The sequence below is a fragment of the Oncorhynchus tshawytscha genome, linkage group LG07 (genome assembly GCF_018296145.1).
Source record: "Oncorhynchus tshawytscha isolate Ot180627B linkage group LG07, Otsh_v2.0, whole genome shotgun sequence".
Taxonomy (NCBI): Eukaryota; Metazoa; Chordata; class Actinopteri; order Salmoniformes; family Salmonidae; genus Oncorhynchus; species Oncorhynchus tshawytscha.
Window position 1 is genome coordinate 21,633,611 of NC_056435.1, and position 27,487 is coordinate 21,661,097.

Genomic DNA, 27,487 nt, shown 5'->3' on the forward strand with positions numbered 1-27,487 from the left:
CCTTTGCAGAAAAACAGCCCCAAAGCATGATGTTTCCACCCCCATGCTTCACAGTAGGTATGGTGTTATTTGGATGCAACTCAGCATTCTTTGTCCTCCAAACACGACGAGTTGAGTTTTAACCAAAAAGTTATATTTTGGTTTCATCTGACCATATGACATTCTTCCAATCTTCTTCTGGATCATCCAAATGCTCTCTAGCAAACTTCAGACGGGCCTGGGCATGTACTGGCTTAAGCAGGGGGACACGTCTGGCACTGCAGGATTTGAGTCCCTGGCGGCGTAGTGTGTTACTGATGGTAGGCTTTGTTACTTTGGTCCCAGCTCTCTGCAGGTCATTCACTAGGTCCCCCCGTGTGGTTCTGGGATTTTTGCTCACTGTTCCTGTGATCATTTTGACCCCACGGGGTAAGATTTTGCGTGGAGCCCCAGATCGAGGGAGATTATCAGTGGTCTTGTATGTCTTCCATTTCCTAATAATTGCTCCCACAGTTGATTTCTTCAAACCAAGCTGCTTACCTATTGCAGATGTAGTCTTCCCAGCCTGGTGCAGGTCTACAATTTTGTTTCTGGTGTCCTTTGACAGCTCTTTGGTCTTGGCCATAGTGTAGTTTGGAGTGTGACTGTTTGAGGTTGTGGACAGGTGTCTTTTATACTGATAACAAGTTCAAACAGGTGCCATTAATACAGGTAACGAGTGGAGGACAGAGGAGCCTCTTAAAGTTACAGGTCTGTGAGAGCCAGAAATCTTGCTTGTTTGTAGCTGACCAAATACTTATTTTCCACCATAATTTGCAAATAAATTAATTAAAATCCTACAATGTGATTTTCTGGATTTTTTTCTAATTTTGTCTGCCATAGTTGAAGTGTACCTATGATGAAAATTACAGGCCTCTCTCATCTTTTTAAGTGGGAGAACTTGCACAATTGATGGCTGACTAAATACTTTTTTGCCCCACTGTAAGTCGCTCGGGGAACAAAACATCAATATTTTGGGTCCATGGCCAGGAAACTCCCCAGACCTTAATCTTATTGAGAACTTGGGGCGACAGGGTAGCCTAGTGGTTAGAGCGTTGGACTAGTAACCGGAAGGTTGCAAGTTCAAATCCCTGAGCTGACAAGGTACAAATCTGTCGTTCTGCCCCTGAACAGGCAGTTAACCCACTGTTCCTAGGCCGTCATTGAAAATAAGAATTTGTTCTTAACTGACTTGCCTAGTTAAACAAAGGTAAAATAAATAAATAAAAACTTGTGGTCAATCCTCAAGAGGCCAGTGGACAAACAAAAACCCACAAATTCTGACAAACTCCAAGCATTGATTATGCAAGAATGGACTGCCATCAGTCAGGATGTGGCCCAGAAGTTAATTAACATGCCAGGCCAGATTTCAGAGGACTTGAAAAAGAAACACTGCAAATATTGACTTTTTGCATCAACTTCTTGTAATTGTCAATGAAAGCCTTTGACACTTATGAAATGCTTGTAATTATACTTCAGTATTCCATAGTAACATCTGACAAAAATATCTAAAGACACTGAAGCAGCAAACTTTGTGGAAATTAATATATGTGTCATTCTCAAAACTTTTGGTCACGACTGTACAACTGTTGTATTCGGCGCACGTGACAACTTTGATTTGATACCTAAAATGAACTTTAAAATGTTTTTGTTCGTTCATGAATATTGTGGTGCGGTGTTTATGAAGAATAGTACATAATAAAGGATACATAGACGATGGGGAGATTAAAACAAACGTTTGATGATTGGAGTAAGGAAAGTGGATTTACCATTATCATGTTTGGTTTGTAATTAATACTTGTGGATTGCTAATTAAAATGTAGCACAGTGAATGTTAACGAAATAAACACTTTCTTTTCCAGGAGAGGGGGTTTCATTATCTCTCGTTGGAATGTTCCCGGAGACTGTGGTCTAGGGGAGAGCAGATAGTGATTTTTGGCAGTTTTAAGTATGAAAGTATCTGGATTAGACCATAAACGGAGATCCCAGATTGGTAAAGCTTGTTCATGTGTTTTTGACCTACGGTTTACCACACACACACACAAATACAACTTACCGGTTGTGAATATGCGTTAAGTGGTGCTGATAACGTGGAATATACACTGCTCAAAAAAATAAAGGGAACACTTAAACAACACAATGTAACTCCAAGTCAATCACACTTCTGTGAAATCAAACTGTCCACTTAGGAAGCAACACTGATTGACAATGCATTTCACATGCTGTTGTGCAAATGGATTAGACAACAGGTGGAAATTATAGGCAATTAGCAAGACACCCCCCAATAAAGGAGTGGTTCTGCAGGTGGTGACCACAGACCACTTCTCAGTTCCTATGCTTCCTGGCTAATGCTTTGGTCACTTTTGAATGCTGGCGGTGCTTTCACTCTAGTGGTAGCATGAGACGGAGTCTACAACCCACACAAGTGGATCAGGTAGTGCAGCTCATCCAGGATGGCACATCAATGCGAGCTGTGGCAAGAAGGTTTGCTGTGTCTGTCAGCGTAGTATCCAGAGCATGGAGGTGCTACCAGGAGACAGGCCAGTACATCAGGAGACGTGGAGGAGGCCGTAGGAGGGCAACAACCCAGCAGCAGGACCGCTACCTCCGCCTTTGTGCAAGGAGGAGCACTGCCAGAGCCCTGCAAAATGACCTCCAGCAGGCCACAAATGTGCATGTGTCTGCTCAAACGGTCAGAAACAGACTCCATGAGGGTGGTATGAGGGCCCGACGTCCATAGGTGGGGGTTGTGCTTACAGCCCAACACCGTGCAGGACGTTTGGCATTTGCCAGAGAACACCAAGATTGGCAAATTCGCCACTGGCGCCCTGTGCTCTTCACAGATGAAAGCAGATTCATACTGAGCACGTGACAGACGTGACAGAGTCTGGAGACGCCGTGGAGAACGTTCGGCTGCCTGCAACATCCTCCAGCATGACCGGTTTGGCAGTGGGTCAGTCATGGTGTGGGGTGGCATTTCTTTGGTGGGCCGCACAGCCCTCCATGTGCTCGCCAGAGGTAGCCTGACTGCCATTAGGTACCGAGATGAGATCCTCAGACCCCTTTTGAGACCATATGCTGGTGCGGTTGGCCCTGGGTTCATCCTAATGCAAGACAATGTTAGACCTCATGTGGCTGGAGTGTGTCAGCAGTTCCTGCAAGAGGAAGGCATTGATGCTATGGACTGGCCCGCCCGTTCCCCAGACCTGAATCCAACTGAGCACATCTGGGACATCATGTCTCGCTCCATCCACCAACACCACGTTGCACCACAGACTGTCCAGGAGTTGGCGGATGCTTTAGTCCAGGTCTGGGAGGAGATCCCTCAGGAGACCATCCGCCACCTCATCAGGAGCATGCCCAGGCGTTGTAGGGAGGTCATACAGGCACGTGGAGGCCACACACACTACTGAGCCTCATTTTGACTTGTTTTAAGGACATTACATCAAAGTTGGATCAGCCTGTAGTGTGGTTTTCCACTTTAATTTTGAGTGTGACTCCAAATCCAGACCTCCATGGGTTGATAAATTTGATTTCCATTGATAATTTGTGTGTGATTTTGTTGTCAGCACATTCAACTATGTAAAGAAAAAAGTATTTAATAAGAATATTTCATTCATTCAGATCTAGGATGTGTTATTTTTAGAGTTCCCTTTATTTTTTTGAGCAGTGTATTTAGTGGGGTCTTTCCAATTTGGTTTTAAAATTGGGTATGCATAAGGATGTAAATGTTTAAAGGGTTTCTGAAGGACAGGGAAAGAAAAGGGAGAGGAAATATTTAATGGTGTCAAATGCCCTTCATCCTGACTTTCTGGTGAGGCCTGATCAATCTCAATAGAAATTATTGAAACAGGTGGGATATAATTATAAAATGAATGAGAAACACCAGTCTATTCTACCATTAAGTAATGAGACAACTCCATAAGGAAATATTAGTTTATTTTAGATTCACGATGTGAATCATGGGTTCAAAGGGGAAATTACCAGCAGCCCTGGTCCTTGGGTAAATATACATTCAGTCTGCATATAGAAGGAAAAATATATGTTAATAAGGGATGACAGTTACTCCAAATGGATTGTGATATGTGTATTGCTGATTTCATTTGTGTCTTTGTTTTCGATACAAACTTCACCAGATTGGGTCTACTGGAGTGTGTGATTCCCCGATGGGTTAGGGTGCTAACTTCCTGATCTGGTAACTCTTCTGAGAGGTCGCCAGTAAAATAAGGGAGTATGACCTAATTTTGAAAGTGGTTTCAAACAGTAACAGTATGTTATGCTCTTTGACGTTTGTCGCAGAGATAATGTTATTAAGAAATTGGGAATGTAAAAATGTGTCATATAGTCCATGCTTGTCTGGATTTCCTGAAACAGAAATTAATTGAACTAAAGTGTTGTTTTCATCATGGAAGGTGATGTCAGATGGTGTCAATGCATGTAGGAATAATTTGGCCACAAACAGTGTGTGTTTGTGGCCAACGGGTGACAAAGGCGTTCAATGCGACAGTGATTTTTAACACTGAGTCCAAGCCATTAACCTGGGTACCGGCAGCAGGAGTGCAGCAGAGTCCTGAGACCATGCATGTTGAGTGAGCGTGGAGAGAAATATCATACACATTTCTCTATTGTTCCTGGGTGCTGGTGGGAGAAATGGACCAGAGAGGATGGTGATAGGGGCTCAGATGAGAGACTTGTGTACGTGGGAAAAACGGAGGTATCTATTTGGATATTGAAATCGGGACAGTATCAAAGGCCATCAAATGTGACAGGCAAGAGTTACATGTGCCGTTGGGAAGATGAACTGAGACGCTATCTGAGGAAAACTGGCTAGAATGATAAGCGAGGGAGAAGGGGGGTCTACACAGTGCGAACAATTTAGACTAAGTATGCACTGAGATACCGATCTTTTATTAACAGTGTTGGATTCGGGGTAAACGTTGAACATTGAGATATTAAAGACATGATAGATCAGACGCATAGTATATAAAGGAGTGAGAAGTTAATGGTTCTCTGTAGTAAGACAGTGGCTGTGGAATGTGCTGGGTGGACGGGAGGGAGTCATGGGAATGCGTGATAGGTGATCTGTGAGAGGCCATCTGTGGATTAGGCGAAGGAGGGGTTGAGGTAAGGAGGTCAGGTCTGATCCCCTGAAGGGGGATTTATTATCCTGTTACCCTCTTCCTGTCGAACCATAAGATACAAGGTTTGGAGAGGAGGGGTGTTGAAAGTGGAGTATATATACATACTTGTGATGATGGGAACATGTCTTTGTCTGAATTACAGCTGTAACAACCCTTTGGGAAAAATTAAACTTGGTTAAGCTTCTCTAGTGTCCATGAGTTATTTACTCTGAAAAATTAGAACCTAACTCCAGGCCACTTGCGACAGGAAAACAGGGAGAAAGGGGAGCTGTAATGAGAAGAGTTCTTACCGGGCAAAAAAAGGTTCCGCTTATAAATGTACATTCTAACAGAGATGATGTGTGCTAGGTTGAGGAGCTTGAAAATCGAGTCATAAAGTCAAAGTAAGCACTTAGGACTGTCATTCAGAATTTGGGTTGGATAATTTATAAAATATTTTAGTTATAATTTGGATACATCAAGAGAGTTGCTTTCAAATGGTGAGGGGTGGGGGGGGGCATTGCTCAAATTTATTAGGCCTAGGGAGGATCTAGAAACCGTATCTTTAAGTATCCTCTGGCAGGGAGGTTATTAGAGAATTGGGGGGGATTATTAAAACACTTTTTCCCCCTCTTTCCTTTTAAGTCAACATGTTTTTAGGTTTCGTGGAACATAAGCGTGATCATTGTTCTAGAGGAGGGACTGATGTATATTGACTAATTATTTGAGTATGTTTTAGTATATTTATAACTTTATAAGTACATTAGGAGTAGTGACCATTGTGTTACGGGTTAGGTAGAATAGTATCTGAGGTAGAAGGCGAGGTACACATGAGGCCTGTGGTTGAGACAAAATGTTTACATAGGGCTGTTAAGTGGGATGGAATGTGTTGGGGCTCATAAGTTAAGGTTGTGGTGATAGAGGGGTATCATTCTCAGACTATGTATATTGTTACAGGAAATAGCTCATAGGAGGGAGGACAGCTAACTGTGCAATATTGGGACTATGAAGTTAAATTGAAAGTTACACATACCCAGATCATGGTGAGAGTAGAAGAGATAGTGTTGGCATTTCAGACACCATGGTAAACTTTCAAGAAACCTGTGACTCAAGAGTTTTGTTAGATTGGATATACTTCCAACTCATTAAAATCGCTTTCCCAATTTCGAACAGCCGGCGAACACTTGACAGATTACATGCATTAGGTATTCTCACGCCAGTCGCTGTAGGGACAGTAATTGAAAGAGGCTATAGTCATGGGCCGTGTTAGTAGTAGTAGGGGTTACTTTTGTTGGGTTCTGAGAATATGAAATATACACTTATGTCACTGAGGGAGTGCTGAGGTTTAGAGGGTCTTCACCAGAAGTTAAGGGTTATAGGAGGAAGGTATATAGTGGGTGCAACTAAGCTTGGAATGTGTTGAGTGCAGGGAAGTGATTACACGTGGCAGGCATTGATAAGGGGAGAGAGCCATGGATTAGTGATGGAGGGGAGTTGAGGTCAGGTCGCCTTAAGGGAGAAATAAAAACATTTATGGTCTGTATCACTTAGTGTCCTGCCTAGCAGTAAAGAACCATGTTTGTACAGATGTGTAGGAGGAGACTCAGCCTATGAGAAATGGTTAAATATCAGCGCTTGTGTGAAAATGTCTTTGTCTGATGCAGCCGTATTGAATAAACTTGGTTAAGCTTTCATAGTGTCCGTAGAAGAACACTTTAGTAGCATTGTTGGGATATCAGTTTATGAGGACTCATGCCACATGGAATTGGTAGCTGGTAATTGGGAGACCAATGAGTGATTTGGCCATAAGGGGGAGTCTATGTATGTTGTCAGGACGTGACCCATGCATCGCAGTGTGTATATCCTCAGGTGAAAGCAGCACATGAGAAGCAGGAGATAACTGAGGGCACGGGCTGAATTCTGGAGATTGAGTGTACATCAAGATACACCAGGTGTTGGGACAGCGTTGGTCTGGTCCACACACAGTACTCCTTATAGCACCTGCAGCGGTGAAGATCGTCATGTCTCTCCTCAGTGGATGCATAGTTCTCCCGAGATGTAAGGTTCAGCTGCATAATGGGTGAGCTTGAAAACGCCATGACAGAGGAAGCGGAGCTAAAGAGAGAGAGACTAGAGACTAGCTACTTTAAACATCGTAGTTGGGTTTGCTGCTGTATTGGTTAATGCATCACATGAAAAGGATAGATGTTGGGGTAGTCGTACTCTAAACAACATTTTGGAGGCATAGATGTGAAAGTCGGCAGGGTAGCCTAGTGGTTAGCGCATTGGACTAGTAACCGAAAGGTTGCAAGTTCAAATCCGAGCTGACAAGGTACAAATCTGTTGTTCTGCCCCTGAACAGGCAGTTAACCCACTGTTCCTAGGCAGTCATTGAAAATAAGAATTTGTTCTTAACTGACTTGCCTAGTTAAATAAAGGTAAAATAAAATAAAAAAGTCTATACAGTGCCGAGTTACCTCAAGAGGATGTAGCGTTGATTAGAGTTAAGCACTTGTCTCAGGTAAGGTGCCTATAAGGTGGCAAAGAAGGAGGTGGGGAGCAAAGTGAGAATAACTTGGCCTCTTGGATCCAGTGGTCTAACGGGGAAGACTGGGCCAAAGCATAAGGTGGCTTTTTAGGGCTTTCATTTTTGCCGAACTCAGCAGAAAAGTATTCTGAAGGCATAGTCAGGTGAATAGAGAATGAGAATTGTCATTAAACTTTGGGTTTGCATGCATATATAATTATGCATAGCTTACCACATTGTTAATACCGTTATGTTTTGTGTTTCTCGTTGCGTTGCAAGTCTTGTGCTATAACTCTCTTAGGAACCAGAAGGAGAATGTTGAACTGGGAGAAGTCAACGGATCCGTGGACACATTATTATCAGTGTTCTATGAGAGATGGAAATAAGATTGTGTGATCATAGATCAGAGGCGATAAGTCTCTGAGAATGTAAACTTCACTGTGAATGTTATGTTAATTTTGTGTTCATGTTTTATTATCATTGTTTGTCCATTTACAAGTAATTTACAAGTTTATTTACAGTTGAAGTCAGAAGTTTACATACACCTTAGCCAAATACATTTAGCCTGTTAAGGCTCGGGACAATACTGCCCCCTTTGGATAAATTGCGTGCCCATAGTAAACTGAAAAAAATCTGTCCAAAATTGCTAATATATGCATATAATAATAATTATTGAATAGAAAACACTCTAAAGCTTCTAAAACCGTTTGAATTATGTCTGTAAGTATAGCAGAACTCACAGGGCAGGCAATCTCCCAAACTATTTTTGGGAGCCTGAAATTTGGGGCAACTTTGACGTCATCGCCCCCACCCTTCCCAACCAGCTATGGATCTGGAGACACTTACTATGTCTTCCACTAGATGTCCTCATTCAGTACAGCGTTTAATTGTGCAAATCCCACGAGTTTTGACCCTTTGGGAGGCGAAAGAGTGGATGTCGCGAGAAAATACCTGGAGACTAGAGCGCGCATTTAGGACAGACCTTCCTTTGTTCCAGAATGCCTCAGAAGAAGCACGTTTGTCCGATAGATTTGAGAATGGTTTTGTACGTTTAGAACATCCTAAAGCTTGATTCTGCACTTAGTTTGTTTGACCAGTTTAGTCGACATATAATATGTAATTTTTAAGTTGATGCGCAACTGTTCCGGACCTGAAGTAATTTTGGATGCATTTTAGCTGGAACTTGAAGCATATGCTAATACAAAGACACACGACTTGAAACCAAACAATGTTTTGGTTAAGTATGACTCCTTCCACTACATTCTGATCGAAGACCATCAAAGGTAAGGGAATATTTATGTTGTAATTTTGTGTTTCTGTTGACTCCAACATAGCGGAGAAATATTGCTTATGTCTGAGCGCCGTCTCAGATTATTGAATAGTGAACGATTTCTGTAACGTTAAAAAGAAATGTGTCAACGCGATTGCATTAAGAAGCAGTGTATCTTTCTAACTATATGTAGAACATGTATATTTAGTCAAAGTTTATGATGTGTATTGCTGTTATCTGGCGTTATCTGGCGGAGCTATCTATAATTTCTCCGGACATTTTTTAGCATTTTCTGAACATGGCGTCAATGTAAACAGAGATTTATGGATATAAATTGCATATTATTGAAAAAAACATAAATGTACTGTGTAACATGTCCTATTACTGTCATCTGATGAAGATTTTCAAAAGGTTAGTGAATTCTTTTTCTTTTAATCCTGCGTTTGTGATTGCATCTTTTGTTCGACAAAATGGCTACATATCGTAAAACATTTTAGAAATCTGACACGCTGGGTAGATGAACAAGGTGTTTATCTTTCATTTGAGCTATTGGACTTGTTAATGTGTGGAGGTTAAATATTTCTAAGAATATTTTTGCATTCTGTGCGCCACTGTTTCAGTTGAGCGGGGGGGGGGGTGGTACCCCTTGCGGAACCTGTACCGTTAACACGTTAGCCAAGTAGTTTAAATGTACGTTTTTCACAATTCCTGACATTTAAAATTTCCTGTCTTAGGTCAGTTATGATCTCCACTTTATTTTAAGAATGTGAAATATCAGAATAATAGTAGAGAGAATTATTAATTTCAGCTTTTATTTATTTCACCACATTCCCTGTGGGTCAGAAGTTTACATACACTCAATTAGTATTTGGTAGCATTGCCTTTAAATTGTTTAACTTGGGTCAAACGTTTTGGGTAGCCTTCCACAAGCTTCCCACAATAAGTTGGGTGAATTTTGGCCCATTCCTCCTGACAGAGCTGGTACAACTGAGTCAGGTTTGTAGGCCTCCTTGCTCGCACAAGCTTTTCAGTTCTGCGCACAAATGTTCTATAGGACTGAGGTCTGGGCTTTGTGATGGCCACTCCATTACCTTGACTTTGTTGTCCTTAAGCCATTTTGCCAAAACTTTGAAAGTATGCTTGGGGTCATTGTCCATTTGGAAGACCCATTCGCAACCAAGTTTTAACTTCCTGACTGTTGTCTTGAGATGTTGCTTCAGTATATCCACATAAATTTCCTCTCTCATGATGCCATCTATTTTGTGAAGTGCACCAGTCCCCCCTGAAGCAAAGCACCCCCACAACATGACGCTACCACTCCCGTACTTCACGGTTGGGATGGTGTTCTCTGGCTTGCAAGCCTCCCTCTTTTTCCTCCAAACATAACAACGGTCATTATGGCCAAACAGTTCTATTTTAGTTTCATCACACCCGAGGACATTTCTCAAAAAAGTATGATCTTTGTCTTTTTTATGGCGGTTTTGGAGCAGTGGCTTCTTCCTTGCTGAGCAGCCTTTCAGGTTACGTCAATATAGGACTTGTTTTACTGTGGATATAGATACTATTGTACCCGTTTCCTCCAGCATCTTCACAAGGTTCTTTTCTGTTGTTCTGGGATTGATTTGTACTATTTGCAACAAAGAACACATGTCCTTTCTGAGCGGTATGACGGCTGTGTGGTCCCATGGTGTTTATATTTGCGTACTATTGTTTGTACAGATGAACATGGTACCTTCAGGCATTTGGAAATTGCTCCCAAGAAAGAACCAGACTTGGAGGTCTACAATGTATTTTCTGAGGTCTTGGCTGATTTCTTTTAATTTTCCAATGATGTCAAGCAAAGAGGCACCGAGTTTCAAGGTAGGCCTTGAAATACAGCCACAGATACACCTCCAATTGACTCACAATCATGTCAATTAGCCTTTTAGAAGCTTCTAAAGCCATGACATCATTTTCTGGAATTTTCCAAGCTGTTTAAAGGCACAGTCAACTTAGTGTATGTAAACTTCTGACCCACTGGAATTGTGATACAGTGAATTATAAGTGAAATAATCTGTCTGTAAACAATTGTTTGAAAAACTACTTGTGTCATGCACAAATTAGATGTCCTAACAGACTTGCCAAAACTAGTTTGTTAACAAGAAATTTGTGGAGTGGTTGAAAAACGAGTTCATGACACTGAGGGAGAGCTTAGGTTTAGAGGGTCGACACCAGAAGTAAATGGTTATCTGTAGGAGGAAGGTATATAGTGTGTGAAATTAAACTTGGAATGTGCTGAGTGCAGGGAAGCGATCACGTGGCAGGCATTAATAAGGGCAGAGAGCCATGGATTAGTGATTGAAGGGGGTCGAGGCCAGGTCACGTTAAGGGAGAAAGAAAAGTTTATGGCCGTATTACTTAGTTTCATGCCTAGCAGTAAAGATACCATGTTTGTTCAGATGGGCAGGAGGAGACTCAGCCTAGGAGAAAGGGTTAAATATCAATGTTTGTGTGAAAATGTTTGTCTAATGCAGGTGTTTTGATCCTATTGGAAGAATAAACTTGGTTGCGCTTTCACAGTGTCCGTAGAGTTTTTACTCTGAAAATTAGAACCTAACATCAGTAAGGAGCAGTACAGTGACTCGTGCAGCACAACTTACTCATACACCAATCAGCTGTCATTCATGACGCAACACAAGAGGGCATGTTAAATCACAGACACTAACAAAGTTGAGTAACAGGAAACAAGGAAGCGGCTTAATGCATGAGTGACACGTATGGCGTGGTGTTATGTTGCTCTTCTTCCTTGAGTCTAATGTAAGTCAGAGAGAGATAGCGGTGCTTCTCAGAACTAAAACATGGCATTTCAGCCCCAACTGTCAATAACAAAACATGTCCAGGACTCACCCTTCGCCAAGTTTCTCTAGCACATCAAAAACTTCCTCTGGCTGCTTGGTTAAACTGTCTTCACTGAGCTTCTTTAGCTGCCTGTAGGGTGGAGAAAGTTTCAAATTGTTATTAGTCATATGTACAGGATACACATGGTGTTCCAAAGAAATGCTTACTTGCAGGTTCCTCCTCGACAAAGCAACAACAAGAAATAAAAGATAAAGATACAAAGTAAATGGCTCAGTATAAATAGATTAAACATTTTATCATAAGTATAGTACCAGAAGGAACAATTAATTTACATGCGTTTTTGGCAAGGGGGGATTGGAGGGAAAGTGTTAATTTTGCAATCATAATAAGAGTCCGGTAGCAGCAGCTGTGGTGGGTGTGTTGCCTGAATGTATGTATGTGTGTGTGTGTGTGTAAACTCAGCAAAAAAAAGAAACATCCCTTTTTAGGACCCTGTCTTTCAAAGACCATTTGTAAAAATCCAAATAACTTCACAGCTCTTCATTGTAAAGGGTTTAAACACTGTTTCCCATGCTTCCTCAATGAACCATAAAACATGTATGAACATGCACCTGTGGAACGGAAGTTAAGACTAACAGCTTACCAACAGGTAGGCAATTAAGGTCACAGTTACGAAAACTTAGGACACTAAAGAAGCCTTTCTATTGACTCACCAAAAGAAAGATGACCAGGGTCCCTGCTCCTCTGCGTGAACGTGCCTTAGGCATGCTGCAACGAGGCATGAGGACTGCAGATGTGGCCAGGGCAATAAATTGCAATGTCCATACTGTGAGATGCCTAAGACAGCACTACAAGGAGGCAAGACGGACAGCTGATCGTCCTCGCAGTGGCAGACCACGCGTAACAACACCTGCACAGGATAGGTACATCCAAACATCACACCTGTGGGACAAGTACATGATGGCAATAATAACTGCCTGAGTTACACAAAAAACGCACAATCCCTCCATCAGTGCTCAGACTGTCCGCAACAGGCTGAGAGAGGCTGGACTGAGAGCTTGTAGGACTGTTGTAAGACAGGTCCTCACCATACATCACCGGCAACAACGTCACCTATGGGCACAATCCCACCGTCGCTGGACCAGACAGGACTGGCAAAAAGTGCTCTTCAATGACGAGTCGCAGTTTAGTCTCACCAGGGGTCGGACTCATGTTTATCGTCGAAGGAATGAGCGTTACACCGAGGCCTGTACTCTGGAGCGGGATCGATTTGGAGCTTGAGGGTCCGTCATGGTCTGGGGTGGTGTGTCACACGCTGTGCGTTACAGGGAAGACATCCTCCTCCCTCATGTGGTACCCTTCCTGCAGGCTCATCCTGACATGACCCTCCAACATGGCAATGCCACCAGCCATACTGCTCGTTCTGTGCGTGATTTCCTGCAAAACAGGAATGTCAGTGTTCTGCCATGGCCAGCGAAGAGCCCGGATTTCAATCCCATTTAGCACGTCTGGGACCGTTTGGATCGGAGGGAGGACACACCACTGGGGGGCCCCTATGTTAAGAGTCAGTGGGGAGGAGGTGTTGTTGCCAATCCTCACAGCCTGTGGTCTGCCCATCAGGAAGTCCAGGATCGTTATAGAGGGCGGTGTCCAGACCAAGGGTTCTGAGCTTGGAGGGAACAACAATGTTGAATACTGAACAGTAGTAAATGAACAGCATTCTCACATAGGTGTTCCCCATGTCCGGATGTGTTATGGCAGTGTGAACAGCGATAAAAATAGCATCTTCCATGGATCTGTTGGAGCGACAGGCAAATTATAGCAGGTCCAGTTTGCCTGGCATGCTGGACTTGATGTGGGAAATGACCAGCCTCTCAAAGCACTTCATTATGACTGGGGTGAGTGAGAAGGGGCAATGGTCATTTGGGCATGTCATCTTGTTTTTCATTCGGCAATGGGACGGTGGTGGTTTCCTTGAAGCAGGTGTGGACTACAGTCTGGGACAGGGAAAGGTTGAAGATGTCCAAGAAGACGTCAGCCAGCTGGTCAGCACACACACTGAGGACGCGTCAGGGATGCCATCTGGGCCAGCGGCTTTGTGAGTATTCAATTAAAAGTTTTCCGCACGTCAGCCTCGGAAAGCGAAAGCACCTGGTCTTCCGGAGCAGCGAGTCTTCCTGGATGTGCTCGGAATCGTTATGCACCTAACTGAGGAACTCAATTTAACCTTGTGCAATACCCTAGATGAAGTTGTACCCCTAAAAACAAAAAACATTTCTCATAAGAAACTAGCTCCCTGGTATACAGTAAATACCCGAGCTCTGAAGCAAGCTTCCAGAAACCTGGAACGAAAATGGCGCCACAACAAACTGGAAGTCTTCCAACCAGCTTGGAAAGACCGTACCGTGCAGTATTGAAGAGCCCTCACTGCTGCTCGATCAGCCTACTGTTCCAACAGTACTGTTCCTACTGTTTCCTATTGAGGAAAATAAGAACAATCCAACATTTATTTTTGATATTGTCGCAAAGCTAACTAAAAAGCAGCATTCCCCAAGAGAGGATGGCTTTCACTTCAGCAGTGATAAAATCATTTGGAAATAAAATTACGGACTCCTCTTTAAATCTGTGTATTCCTCCAAAGCTCAGTTGTCCTGAGTCTGCACAACTCTGCTAGGACCTAGGATCAAGGGATACACGCAAGTGTTTTAGTACTGTATCTCTTGACACAATGAAAATAATCATGTCCTCTAAACCTTCAAGCTGCATACTGGACCCTATTCCAACTAAACTACTGAAAGAGCTGCTTCCTGTGCTTGGCCATCCTATGTTGAACATAATAAACGGCTCTCTATCCACCGGATGTGTACCAAACTCACTAAAAGTGGCAGTAATAAAGCCTCTCTTGAAAAACCCAAACCTTGACCCAGAATTTTTTTTTTTTAAACTATCGGCCTATATCGAATCTCCATTTCCTCCCATGTTTTCGAAAAAGCTGTTGCGCTGCAACTCACTGCCTTCAAGAAAACAAAAAATGTATACGTGTCCTCGTGCTCCTAGACCTTAGTGCTGCTTTTGATACCATTGATCACCACATTCTTTGGCGAGATTGGAAACCCAAATTGGTCTACACAGACAAGTTCTGAACTGGATTAGATCTTATCTGTCGGAAAGATATCAGTTTGTCCTCTGACAAATCAACTGTAAATTCCGGTGTTCCTCAAGGTTCCATTTTAGGACCACTATTTTATTGTATACACTGCTCAAAAAAATAGAGGGAACACTTAAACAACACAATGTAACTCCAAGTCAATCACACTTCTGTGAAATCAAACTGTCCACTTAGGAAGCAACACTGACTGACAATACATTTCACATGCTGTTGTGCAAATGGGATAGACAACAGGTGGAAATTATAGGCAATCAGCAAGACACCCTCAATAAAGGAGTGGTTCTGCAGGTGGTGACCACAGACAACTTTTCAGTTCCTATGCTTCCTGGCTGATGTTTTGGTCACTTTTGAATGCTGGCGGTGCTTTCACTCTAGTGGTAGCATGAGACGGAGTCTTACAACCCACACAAGTGGCTCAGGTAGTGCAGCTCATCCAGGATGGCACATCAATGCGAGCTGTGGCAAGAAGGTTTGCTGTGTCTGTGTCTGCTGCGTAATGTCCAGAGCATGGAGGCACTACCAGGAGACAGGCCAGTACATCAAGAGACGTGGAGGAGGCCGTAGGAGGGCAACAACCCAGCAGCAGGACCGCTACCTCCACCTTTGTGCAAGGAGGAGCACTGCCAGAGCCCTGCAAAATGACCTCCAGCAAGCCACAAATGTGCATGTGTCTGCTCAAACGGTTAGAAACAGACTCCATGAGGGTGGTATGAGGGCCCGACATCCACAGGTGGGGTTGTGCTTACAGCCCAGCACCGAGCAGGACGTTTGGCATTTGCCAGAGAACACCAAGATTGGCAAATTCGCCACTGGCGCCCTGTGCTCTTCACAGATGAAAGCAGGTTCACACTGAGCACGTGACAGACGTGACAGAGTCTGGAGACACCGTGGAGAACGTTCTGCTGCCTGCAACATCCTCTAGCATGACCGGTTTGGCAGTGGGTCAGTCATGGTGTGGGGTGGCATTGCTTTGGGGGGCCGCACAGCCCTCCATGTGCTCGCCAGAGGTAGCCTGACTGCCATTAGGTACCGAGATGAGATCCTCAGACCCCTTGTGAGACCATATGCTGGTGCGGTTGGCCCTGGGTTCATCCTATTGCAAGACAATGCTAGACCTCATGTGGCTGGAGTGTGTCAGCACTCCAGCAGTCTGGGAGGAGATCCCTCAGGAGACCATCCGCCACCTCATCAGGAGCATGCCCAGGCGGTGTAGGGAGGTCATACAGGCGCGTGGAGGCCACACACACTACTGAGCCTCATTTTGACTTGTTTTAAGGACATTACATCAAAGTTGGATCAGCCTGTAGTGGTTTTCCACTTTAATTTTGAGTGTGACTCCAAATCCAGACCTCCATGGGTTGATAAATTTGATTTCCATTGATAATTGTGTGATTTTGTTGTTAGCACATTCAACTATGTAAAGAAAAAAGTATTTAATAAGAATATTTAATTATTTCAGTTCTAGGATGTGTTATTTTAGTGTTCCATTTATTTTTTTCAGCTGTGTATTTTACCTCTTGGTGATGTAATTCGGAAACATAATGTTAACTTTCAGTGCTATGCGGATGACGCACAGCTGTACATTTCAACGAAACACAAAATTGCCCTCGCTGGAAGCCTATGTTTCAGACATAAGGAAGTGGATGGCTGCAAATGTTCTACTTTTAAATTTGGACAAAACAGAGATGCTAGTTCTAGGTCCAAAGAAACAAATAGATATTCTGTTGAATCTGACAATTAATCTTGATAGTTGTACAGTCGTCTCAAATAAAACTGAAGGACCTCGGCGATCTCTCTTTTGACAAACATATCAAGACTGTTTCAAGGACAGCTTTTCCATCTACATAACGTTGCAAAAATCAGAAACTTTCTGTCCAAAAATGATGCAGAAAAATTCATCCATGCTTTGTCACCTCTAGGTTAGACTACTGCAATGCACTATTTTCCGGCTACCCGGATAAAGCACTAAATAAACTTAAATTAGTGCTAAATACGGCTGCTAGAATCCTGACTAGAACCAAAAAGGATGATCATATTACTCCAGTGCTAGCCTCTCTACACTGACTTTCTGTTGAGGCAAGGGCTGATTTCAAGGTTTTACTGTTAACCTACAAAGCATTACATGGGCTTGCTCCTACCTATCATTCCAATTTGGTCCTGCCGTACTTACCTACACGTACGCTACGGTCACAAGACGCAGGCCTCCTAATTGTCCCTAGAATTTCTAAGCAAACAGCTGGAGGAAGGGCTTTCTCCTATAGAGCTCCATTTTTATGGAATGTTCTGCCTACCCATGTGATAGACGCAGACTCAGTCTCAACCTTTAAATCTTTATTGAAGACTCATCTCTTCAGTAGGTCCTATGATTGAGTGTAGTCTGGCCCAGGAGTGTGACGGTGAATGGAAAGGCACTGGAGCAACGAACCGCCCTTGCTGTCTCTGCCTGGCTGGTTCCACTGTCTTCACTGGGATTCTCTGCCTCTAACCCTATCACAGGGGCTGAGTCACTGGCTTACTAGTGCTCTTCCATGCCGTCCCTAGGAGGGATGCGTCACTTGATTGGGTTGTGTCACTGACGTGATCTTCCCGTCTAGGTTGGCCTCCCCTTGGGTTGTTCCGTGGCGGAGATCTTTGTGGGCTGTACTCTGCCTAGTCTCAGGGTGGTAAGTTGGTGGTTGAAGATATCCCTTTAGTGGTGTGGAGGCTGTGCTTTGGCAAAGTGGGTGGGATTATATCCTGCCTGTTTGTCCCTGTCTGGGGGTATTGTCGGATGGGGCCACAGAGTCTCCCGACCCCTCCTGTCTCAGTCTCCAGTATTTATGCTGCAGTAGTTTGTGTAGGGGGCTAGGGTCAGTCTGTTATATTTGGAGTATTTCTCCTGTCTTATCCGGTGTCCTGTGTCTTGTGTGAATTTAAGTATGCTCTCGCTAATTCTCCCTGGCGGCGTAGTGCGTTACTGATGGTAGGCGTTGTTACTTTGGTCCCAGCTCTCTGCAGGTCATTCACTAGGTCCCCCCGTGTGGTTCTGGGATTTTTGCTCACCATTCTTGTGATCATTTTAACCCCATGGGGTGAGATCTTGCGTGGAGCCCCAGATCGAGGGAGATTATCAGTGGTCTTGTATGTCTTCCATTTACGAATAATTGCTCCCACTGTTGCTCCCACTCCCATTTCTTCAAACCAAGCTGCTTACCTATTGCAGATTCAGTCTTCCCAGCCTGGTGCAGGTCTACATTTTTTTTCTGGTGTCCTTTGACAGCTCTTTGGTCTTGGCCATAGTGTAGTTTGGAGTGTGACTGTTTGAGGTTGTGGACAGGTGTCTTTTATACTGATATGTGATGATATGTGATGTGATTTTCTGGATTTTTTTTCTCATTTTGTCTGTCATAGTTGAAGTGTACCTATGATGAAAATTACAGGCCTTTCTCATATTTTTAAGTGGGAGAACTTTCACAATTGGTGGCTGACCAAATACTTTTTTGCCCCACTGTATATATAAAGTCTGATTTGATAGAGCAGTCTGACTGAGCAGCAGCAGGCCCGCAATCATCCATTCAAACAGCACTTCAGTGCGTTTTGCCAGCAGCTCTTCGCAAGCACAGCGCTGTTTATGACTTCAAGCCTATCAGCCTAACGGCTGGTGTAACCAATGTGAAATGGCTAGCTAGTTAGCTGGGTGTGCGCTAATACTGTTTTAAACGTCACTCGCGTTTAGATTTGGAGTAGTTATTCCCCTTGCGCCGCAAGGGCCGCGGCTTTTGTGGAGCGATGGGTAACGCTGCTTCGAGTGTGGCTGTTGTTGATGTGTTCCTGGTTCGAGCCCAGGTAGGGGCGAGGAGAGGGACGGAAGCTACACTGGCAATACTATAGTGCCTACAAGAACATCCAATAGTCAAAGGAATATGAAATACAAATGGTAGAGAAAGAAACAGTCCTATAAATACACTGCTCAAAAAAATAAAGGGAACACTAAAATAACACATCCTAAAACTGAAATAATTAAATATTCTTATTAAATACTTTTTTCTTTACATAGTTGAATGTGCTGACAACAAAATCACACAATTATCAATGGAAATCAAATTTATCAACCCATGGAGGTCTGGATTTGGAGTCACACTCAAAATTAAAGTGGAAAACCACACTACAGGCTGATCCAACTTTGATGTAATGTCCTTAAAACAAGTCAAAATGAGGCTCAGTAGTGTGTGTGGCCTCCACGTGCCTGTATGACCTCCCTACAACGCCTGGGCATGCTCCTGATGAGGTGGCGGATGGTCTCCTGAGGGATCTCCTCCCAGACCTGGACTAAAGCATCCGCCAACTCCTGGACAGTCTGTGGTGCAACGTGGTGTTGGTGGATGGAGCGAGACATGATGTCCCAGATGTGCTCAATTGGATTCAGGTCTGGGGAACGGGCGGGCCAGTCCATAGCATCAATGCCTTCCTCTTGCAGGAACTGCTGACACACTCCAGCCACATGAGGTCTAACATTGTCTTGCATTAGGAGGAACCCAGGGCCAACCGCACCAGCATATGGTCTCACAAGGGGTCTGAGGATCTCATCTCGGTACCTAATGGCAGTCAGGCTACCTCTGGTGAGCACATGGAGGGCTGTGCGGCCCCCCAAAGAAATGCCACCCCACACCATGACTGACCCACCGCCAAACCGGTCATGCTGGAGGATGTTGCAGGCAGCAGAACGTTCTCCACGGCGTCTCCAGACTCTGTCACGTGCTCAGTGTGAACCTGCATTCATCTGTGAAGAGCACAGGGCGCCAGTGGCGAATTTGCCAATCTTGCTGTTCTCTGGCAAATGCCAAACATCCTGCACGGTGTTGGGCTGTAAGCACAACCCCCACCTGTGGACGTCGGGCCCTCATACCACCCTCATGGAGTCTGCTCAAACGGTCAGAAACAGACACATGCACATTTGTGGCCTGCTGGAGGTCATTTTGCAGGGCTCTGGCAGTGCTCCTCCTGCTCCTCCTCGCACAAAGGCGGAGGTAGCGGTCCTGCTGCTGGGTTGTTGCCCTCCTACGGCCTCCTCCACATCTCCTGATGTACTGGCCTGTCTCCTGGTAGCGCCTCCATGCTCTGGACACTACGCTGACAGACACAGCAAACATTCTTGCCACAGCTCGCATTGATGTGCCATCCTGGATGAGCTGCACTACCTGAGCCACTTGTGTGGGTTGTAGACTCCGTCTCATGCTACCACTAGAGTGAAAGCACCGCCAGCATTCAAAAGTGACCAAAGCATCAGCCAGGAAGCATAGGAACTGAGAAGTGGTCTGTGGTCACCACCTGCAGAACCACTCCTTTATTGGGGGTGTCTTGCTAATTGCCTATAATTTCCACCTGTTGTCTAATCCATTTGCACAACAGCATGTGAAATTCATTGTCAATCAGTGTTGCTTCCTAAGTGGACAGTTTGATTTCAAGGAAGTGTGATTGACTTGGAGTTACATTGTGTTTTCTTTAAGTGTACTATATTAACTACAACCTAAAACCTCTTACCTTGGAATATTGAAGTCTCATGTTAAAAGGAACCACCAACTTTCGTATGTTCTCATGTTCTGAGCAAGGAACTTAAACGTTAGCTTTTTTACATGGCACACGTTTTTACATGGCACATACATGGCACATATTGCAACATATTACTTTCTTCAACACTTTGTTTTTGCATTATTTCAACCAAATTGAACAGATTTCTTTATGTATTTGAGGCTAAATGTATTTTATTGATGTATTATTTTAAGTTAAAATAAGTGTTCATTCAGTACTGTTGTAATTGTCATTATTACAAATAAATAAAAAAGCCGATTAAATCGGTATCTGCTTTTTTGGTCCTCCAATAATCGGTATCGGCGTTGAAAAATCATAAATCGGTCGATTCCATTACCTTGCAATTCTTTGCAGGTGGAGTAATGGAGTAATGGCGCCAGAGGAGACGACTGCTGTTTTACCACCAATTGTGCTACTGTGTGTGTGCTTTTGAGTTATTTGTAACTTCTTTTGTAAATAATGTTTCTGCCACCATGTTTTATGACCGAAAAGAGCTTCTAGATATCAGGACAGCGATTACTCATCCCATACTGGAGGAATACTTTTCCTTTAACAAGTCTGACGGGTGGCGGTATATGTACCCGCAAAACACCAGTCTCACTGTCAACAGTGAAGAGGTGACTCTGGGATGCTGGCCTTCTAGGCAGCATTGCAAAGAAAAAGCCATATCTCAGACTGGCTAATAAAAATAAAAGATTAAGATGGGAAAAAGAACAGACACTGGACAGAGAAACTCTGCCTAGAAGGGCAGCATCCCGGAGTCGCTTCTGACATTGAGATTGGTGTTTTGCGGGTACTATTTAATGAAGCTGGCAGTTGAGGACTTGTGAGGTGTCTGTTTCTCAAACTAGACAGTCTAATGTACTTGTCCTCTTGCTCAGTTGTGCATCCGAGCCTCCTACACCTCTTTCTATTATGGTTAGAGACAGTTTGCGCTGTTTTGTGAAGGGAGTAGTACACAGCATTGTACAAGATATTCAGTTTCTTAACAATGTCTCACATGGAATAGCCTTCATTTCTCAGAACAAGAATAGACTGATGAGTTTTAGAAGAAAGTTATTTGTTTCTGGCCATTTTGAACCTGTAATCAAACCCACAAATGCTGATGTTCCAGATACTCTACTTGTCTAAAGAAGGTCAGTTCTATTGGTTCTTTATTCAGGACAACAGTTTTCAGCTGTGCTAACAATTGCAAAAGGGTTTTCTAATGATCAATTAACCTTTTCAAATGATAAACTTGGATTAGCTAACACAACATGCCATTGGAACAATTGGAAAACAGGAGTGATCGTTGCTGATAAAGTGCCTCTGTACGCCTATGTAGATATTCCATCAAAAATAAAAAGCTGCCGTTTCCAGCTACAATGGTCATTTACAACATTTACAATGTCTACACTGTATTTCTGATCAATTTGATGTTATTTTAGCGGACAAAACATGTGCTTTTCTTTCAAAAACAGGGACATTTCTAAGTGACCCCAAACATTTGAACGGTAGTGTACATATGAGATGAGTAATGTAAGATATTAAAGTGACTATCTATATATTAAGTGGCCAATGATTCGAGTCAGTATGTAGGCAGCAGCCTCTCTGTGTCAGTAACGGCCTTGAAATAGACGCTGTTTTTCAGTCTCTCGGTCCCATCTTTTGATGCACCTGTACTGACCTCGCCTTCTGGATGGTAGCGGGGTGAACAGGCAGTGGCTCGGATGGTTGTCCTTGATGATCTTTTTGGCCTTCTTGTGACATCGGATGCTGTAGGTGTCCTGGAGGACAGGTAGTTTACCCCCGGTGATGCGTTGTGCAAACCCCACCACCCTCTGGAGAGCCCTGCAAGTTGCCGTACCAGGCGGTGGTACAGCCCGACAGGATGCTCTCAATTGTGATTCTAACATGTACCGACTCAGGGGCGTGAATACTTATATATATTTTAAATTGAACTAGGCAAGTCAGTTAGAACACATTTTTAATTACAATGACGGCCTACCCCAGCCGACGCTGGGCCAATTGTGTGCAGCCCTATCCCAATCACGACCGGATGTAATACAGCCTGGATTCGAACCAGGGACTCTAGTGACACCTCTTGCACTGAGATACAGTGCCTTAGACTGCTGCACCAACATTTGTTTTCACTTTGTCATTATTGGGTATAGATGGGTGAGAGAAAAAAATCGATTTAATCCATTTTGAATTCAGGCTGTAACGCAAATTTATTTTGGAATAAGTCAAGGGGTATGAATACTTTCTGAAGGCACTGTATATCGTCAGTTATGTGTCCAATAATGTTAGCCGATGTGGTTGTGTCCCTTGTCACTCCTGCTACATTACAGCAGTGATCCACTAAATGGATAGCCAAGCTAATTTCGCCCTCATGTCGGTACTAGCAAGCACGCTATGTAGTGTTAGGTATCAACAGTCAATCTAGTAGGTGCTTGCTGGAAACTATAGTGGGCTTCCATTGGTCAATAGCAACGCGATGTCGCGGAGAACAACTTTGGTCCACTCTTTCGCCCATGCTTGCATCGCCCAATGGTTTCCGCCCACGTCCCTTCTTTTAATTGAAAATTAATCGGGCTCCGTTGTTTCATAGCCCCCAGCGTGCCAAATCAAATGCTAGATGCATTTCTGCTGTTAGGCTAGTCGCTTGTCAACATTGTATAGCTATTAGCTAGCTTATGTACAGTAGGTAGTTAACACCATTTTCAGTTGACAGTTGGCATCAGGGAAGAGCAACTGTTGACCCAGTGTCCCCCAGTCCTGTCTTATCATCTCCAACCATAGGTGCGGAATGATAGGAGTTGGCAAACCGACACAATCAGATCCGGAGCCAGGCAATGTTGTGCCATTTCAAACTATCTTCCTACAAATATATCTATGTGGTGCAATATCAGGTATGTTACACTAGCAGTAACAGCTAACTACCAAGCATGTAGACAGTTAGTTGATAACGTTGGAGCTTGGTAGTGTCTCTCCGCTGTAAGATGCTAGCTAGCTATGTTTCCCTTAGCTAGCTTATATTAACTCCAACACGATCAGGCTAATATTCAAACTGGAGAAACAAACTTCTGCAGCCAATTTAACTAGGTTGTACGGATTCATTACCTGCGTGGGTGTGTCCTCATTTGTACTTTGTCCTTGTTCTCCATTGTTTTCTTCAAGATAGTTCACTTCTGTAAAGCTAGCCAGCGGCTCTTGCTGCGATGATACGCTTTTCTGAATGTTTTACAGTTGTCTCTCAGCTTCTCATTCGTGTTTCATTGTGTAAAGCCAAGTTTCCAAAATCTGAAATTTTCCTTAAACTACTGGAATCTCATTCGTTGCTCCATCCTCCTCTGACTAGGCTGCTTTTGACTTTTTTGACAATTTGTAGCCAAGTGTCTTGACATTCAGTTAAAACCAGGAAGAGCGTTTTGAGACTGGGCGAGGAATGAGGGGGGCCAAAGAAAATAGCCTACCACAGCATGAATCATAATACCCATAAAACCTACCGTTCAAACACGGAAATGGTTATAATCGTTTTTCCACCATTCATTTTATCCCTGCATTGTAGATTTTAGAAACACTTCAAATAAGTGTTTCGCGTAGGCTTACGTTTTGATAACCATGTAAATGTCTATCGTTAAAGGTGACGTTTATCAATATATTCGCCTGTATTTAGCCCCCCAAAAATGAAAAGCTAATTAGCTGCTAATGTGGCTATCATACAGAACTCATACAGAACTCAGCGTCATGTCACTCATCAGGGTCATGATAATCTGGATGTGTCTGCCGAATATAGACAAAAAGTAAGAATCTCTGGATTAACTATCTAATGTTAGCTAAATTGGCTAAAGTTATTTAAATGGACAATTATGTGAATTACATTTCTTATATAACTAGCTAACATTAGCTTTCTATTTGTCTAGCCATTTAAATTAATAAGAAATTCATAAAAACAAGTTACATTTTATTTGGCTTTTATAAACCACCAGTTTTACTTGCTAGGTAACTAGGGCTACGTGTTCTTGATGGCTAGGTGTATTTTAGTCTGTTTTTTTAGATTTCAGAGATTGATTTGTATTGATTTTATTTAACCTTTTATTTAACTAGTCAAATCAGTTAAGAACACATTCTTATTTACGATGACGGTCTAACCTGGGCGACGCTGGGCCAAAAGTGCGCTGCCCTATGGGACTCCAAATTACGGCCGGTTGTGATACAGCCTGAAATCAAACCAGTGTCAGTAGTGACGCCTCTAGCACTGAGATGCAGCGCCAGACAGCTGCACCACTCGGGACAATTGATACGTTTGCTGTTACCCTCTGGACAGCAGATCATTAGCCTTCCCTTGTAACTATACTATGTAACCTGATTTAGTCCTACATGGTATGGTGGGTTGTAAATTGGTATTCACACTTGTTTTTGAGGTAGAATTACTGTCATGTTATTGATGCCTAATTGCAAACCTTATTTGCACCTTCTCTATTCCAGAACCAATGGGTGTGCCTGAGTCTTATCACCTTTCAACTAGGTTAGCTGTTTCAACCTGGAACACTATTCTCCTGCTTTGGTCAGTTGTCATTGCAGGAAGTCTTGAAGAGCAGGAGTGTGTGTTAAACGTTTTGTTCCAGCCCAGTTCTAACACCTGACTTAAACAATCAACCTGCCGAATTACGACAATAGGCTATGATTTTTATTAAGGACAAGCTTATACACACTCATCCCAAGGGTCCCAGTATATATACACACTCAAGTCTCCAATGGTCCCAGTACGGTTGATGTGAAGGCCTAGGTGACCACACACAAACGGATCTACTGCTGTGATAAGATTCTTCTGTCATTCACACACTGTAGACAGTGTAAAACAATGCTTAAGTTGTATTGTCTATGGCTCAATTTGTGGAAATGCTGTCATAACTCATCGTCTTTAATGTTGTGATTCACAGACACGTGAGGACCTCGATTTGAACACCGCAACTGAGATGGACTGACGTTGACGGACACACGCTGAGACCACGAGTATGACTGGACATGGGATGGATATTTATGAAGACCTAAAAGGGGTGCAAAAGCACACCAACTTATTTTTTATTCCATGGCCAACCATCTCGGGCTGAAAGCCTCAACCTAATGGGTTACAACTGACAATTTCTCATTAGATATTGCGTCTTACACAGATCACAGATTAGGGTATATATTCCATGTCAGACTTTTCAATGCCACCCTGAAGGTTGCCAGGGCAAGCTGTTTCTTGTACATACATTCAATTGTAAAATGCACAAACATTTTAGTAAAATGAGTATTCTTGAGTGAATAACAAAATCCCACTTTTGTATGTCCAATAGGTTATGAAAATTTAACATGACCTTATGGTGAGTGACATTTAATGAAGTGAGATGACTGGATTAATATTTACATTCAAGTTCTCTCTGTACACAATACAATTGCTTGAAAAATCAACCGCAATATGAATGAAGAAAAGATCCATGGAAGGGTGATCCAAAGGGGGTTGGTTGTATCTACACAGTAAAAAACATATATTTGGCTTTCTATTCGTGCATATCTATTCCGTGCTCTTAAACTGAGCTCATATCTCCCATGGTCTTAACTTAAATAGATAAAGTTTTGACCAGTTCAAATCCAGGCTGAAACTCCCCATAAAAGAGTCTTTATCAACAGGATCATATTGCCCTATCAGGTTAGAATGTTGTTTAAACAAGAGTAAAACTGGGTTAAATGAGACCTATTCTTAGTTTGAGGAACAGCACTTCATGTAAGTCCATCTCTCGTGAAGTATTAGCTGCATTATCTGCTGTATGGAAACTATTCCACAATGGGTGGTACCACATACACTGAACAAAAATATAAACACAACATGTGTTGGTCCCATGTTTCATGAGCTGAAATAAAAGATCCCAGAAATTGTCCATGCGCAGAAAGCTTATTTCTCTCAAATGTTGTGCACAGATTTGTTTACATCCCTGTTAGTGAGCATTTCTCCTTTGCCAAGATTATCTGACTGATTTCCTCACATGAACTGTAACTCAGTAAAATCTTTGAAATGGTTGCGTTTATATTTTTGTTCAGTATAGTTCTGCAGTAGACTTGTCATGCTATAAAAACACCTGTTGCCAGTCAACATGCATGAGAACCTGTCTGCCTGTCATCTGATCATGCAGGTAACATCAGTGGCTCAGTCCTATGTTGTGAACAGGGAAGGATAATAACGATTATAAAAATCATGTACAGAAACACAGAGATGGGGGGGAAAAAGCAGAGGTACATTTTTAAAAGCATGAGTAAAAACACTTTACAAGCTCTGTCCCACTCTCAAAATAATATCACCCAGGAATGCAGTGGGTACATACAATAGCTCTCCTTTTCTTTGGAACAACAGCTCTGTGTTCTGGGCCAGACTGGGGAGTTTCTCTGGACTCCACAGGTATATCGTGCGAAAGTCATTGGTTGGCAACACCCTTTGTGTCCGGGGGAACAGATGCAGCTTGTTGCAGGTTAGCGGTGGGTACAGTTGGTCAGGGAGTCTTGATCTGATCCGCACTCTGGGAGCAGCCCCCCTCAGCTGGAGGCAAACAGAGATAGGGATCAAGTCTCTTTACTAAAACTTTACTAGTTTTACTAAAACTTTACTAGTTTTAGTGAGTGAGAACTATCACAGTATTAGTAAGTGACACTTGTTTTGTTATTCTACTACAATAACAGCCGGTGTCTTCTACATGGGCCAGAGAGGGTGGTCTGGCTGAGAGGCTCGTGACGTCCCCAGCTGGAGAATACTTGGTGTAGGACCACATTACCATCAGAGATTTACACGTTTATAAATTATTCATTAACCATTACTAATTATAAACCCTTGTAAATACACCCTTATTGTAACATGCCATTTTGCACAAAAAGCTATCAAAATATTACAGTTATAATAGTTGATAGCAGGAGAGTGCAGTAAGAGAAGTAACGGTGCGTGGGTAAAATCACAGGGGAAG

General features: G+C 43.1%; 1 protein-coding gene across 2 annotated transcripts in view; it reads right to left on the bottom strand.

Annotated features, from left to right (window-relative positions):
• The window catches only part of LOC112254134 (serine/threonine-protein kinase 4), a 58,902-nt gene extending 34,935 nt beyond the window's left edge, over positions 1–23,967 (bottom strand). Inside the window, exons 1-2 of one of the 2 annotated variants that reach the window (XM_024426402.2) lie at positions 23,613–23,967; positions 11,822–11,902 (exon numbers count right to left, since the gene is read on the bottom strand). In XM_024426402.2, the coding sequence (XP_024282170.1) occupies positions 11,822–11,902; positions 23,613–23,656 (125 nt within the window). In that variant the 5' untranslated portion in view covers positions 23,657–23,967. Of the gene's footprint in view, positions 1–7,897; positions 8,033–11,821; positions 11,903–23,612 lie in introns of those variants that run through there. The other variant, XM_024426403.2, reaches the window with a different exon arrangement.
• Positions 23,968–27,487: the final 3,520 nt, after the last annotated feature.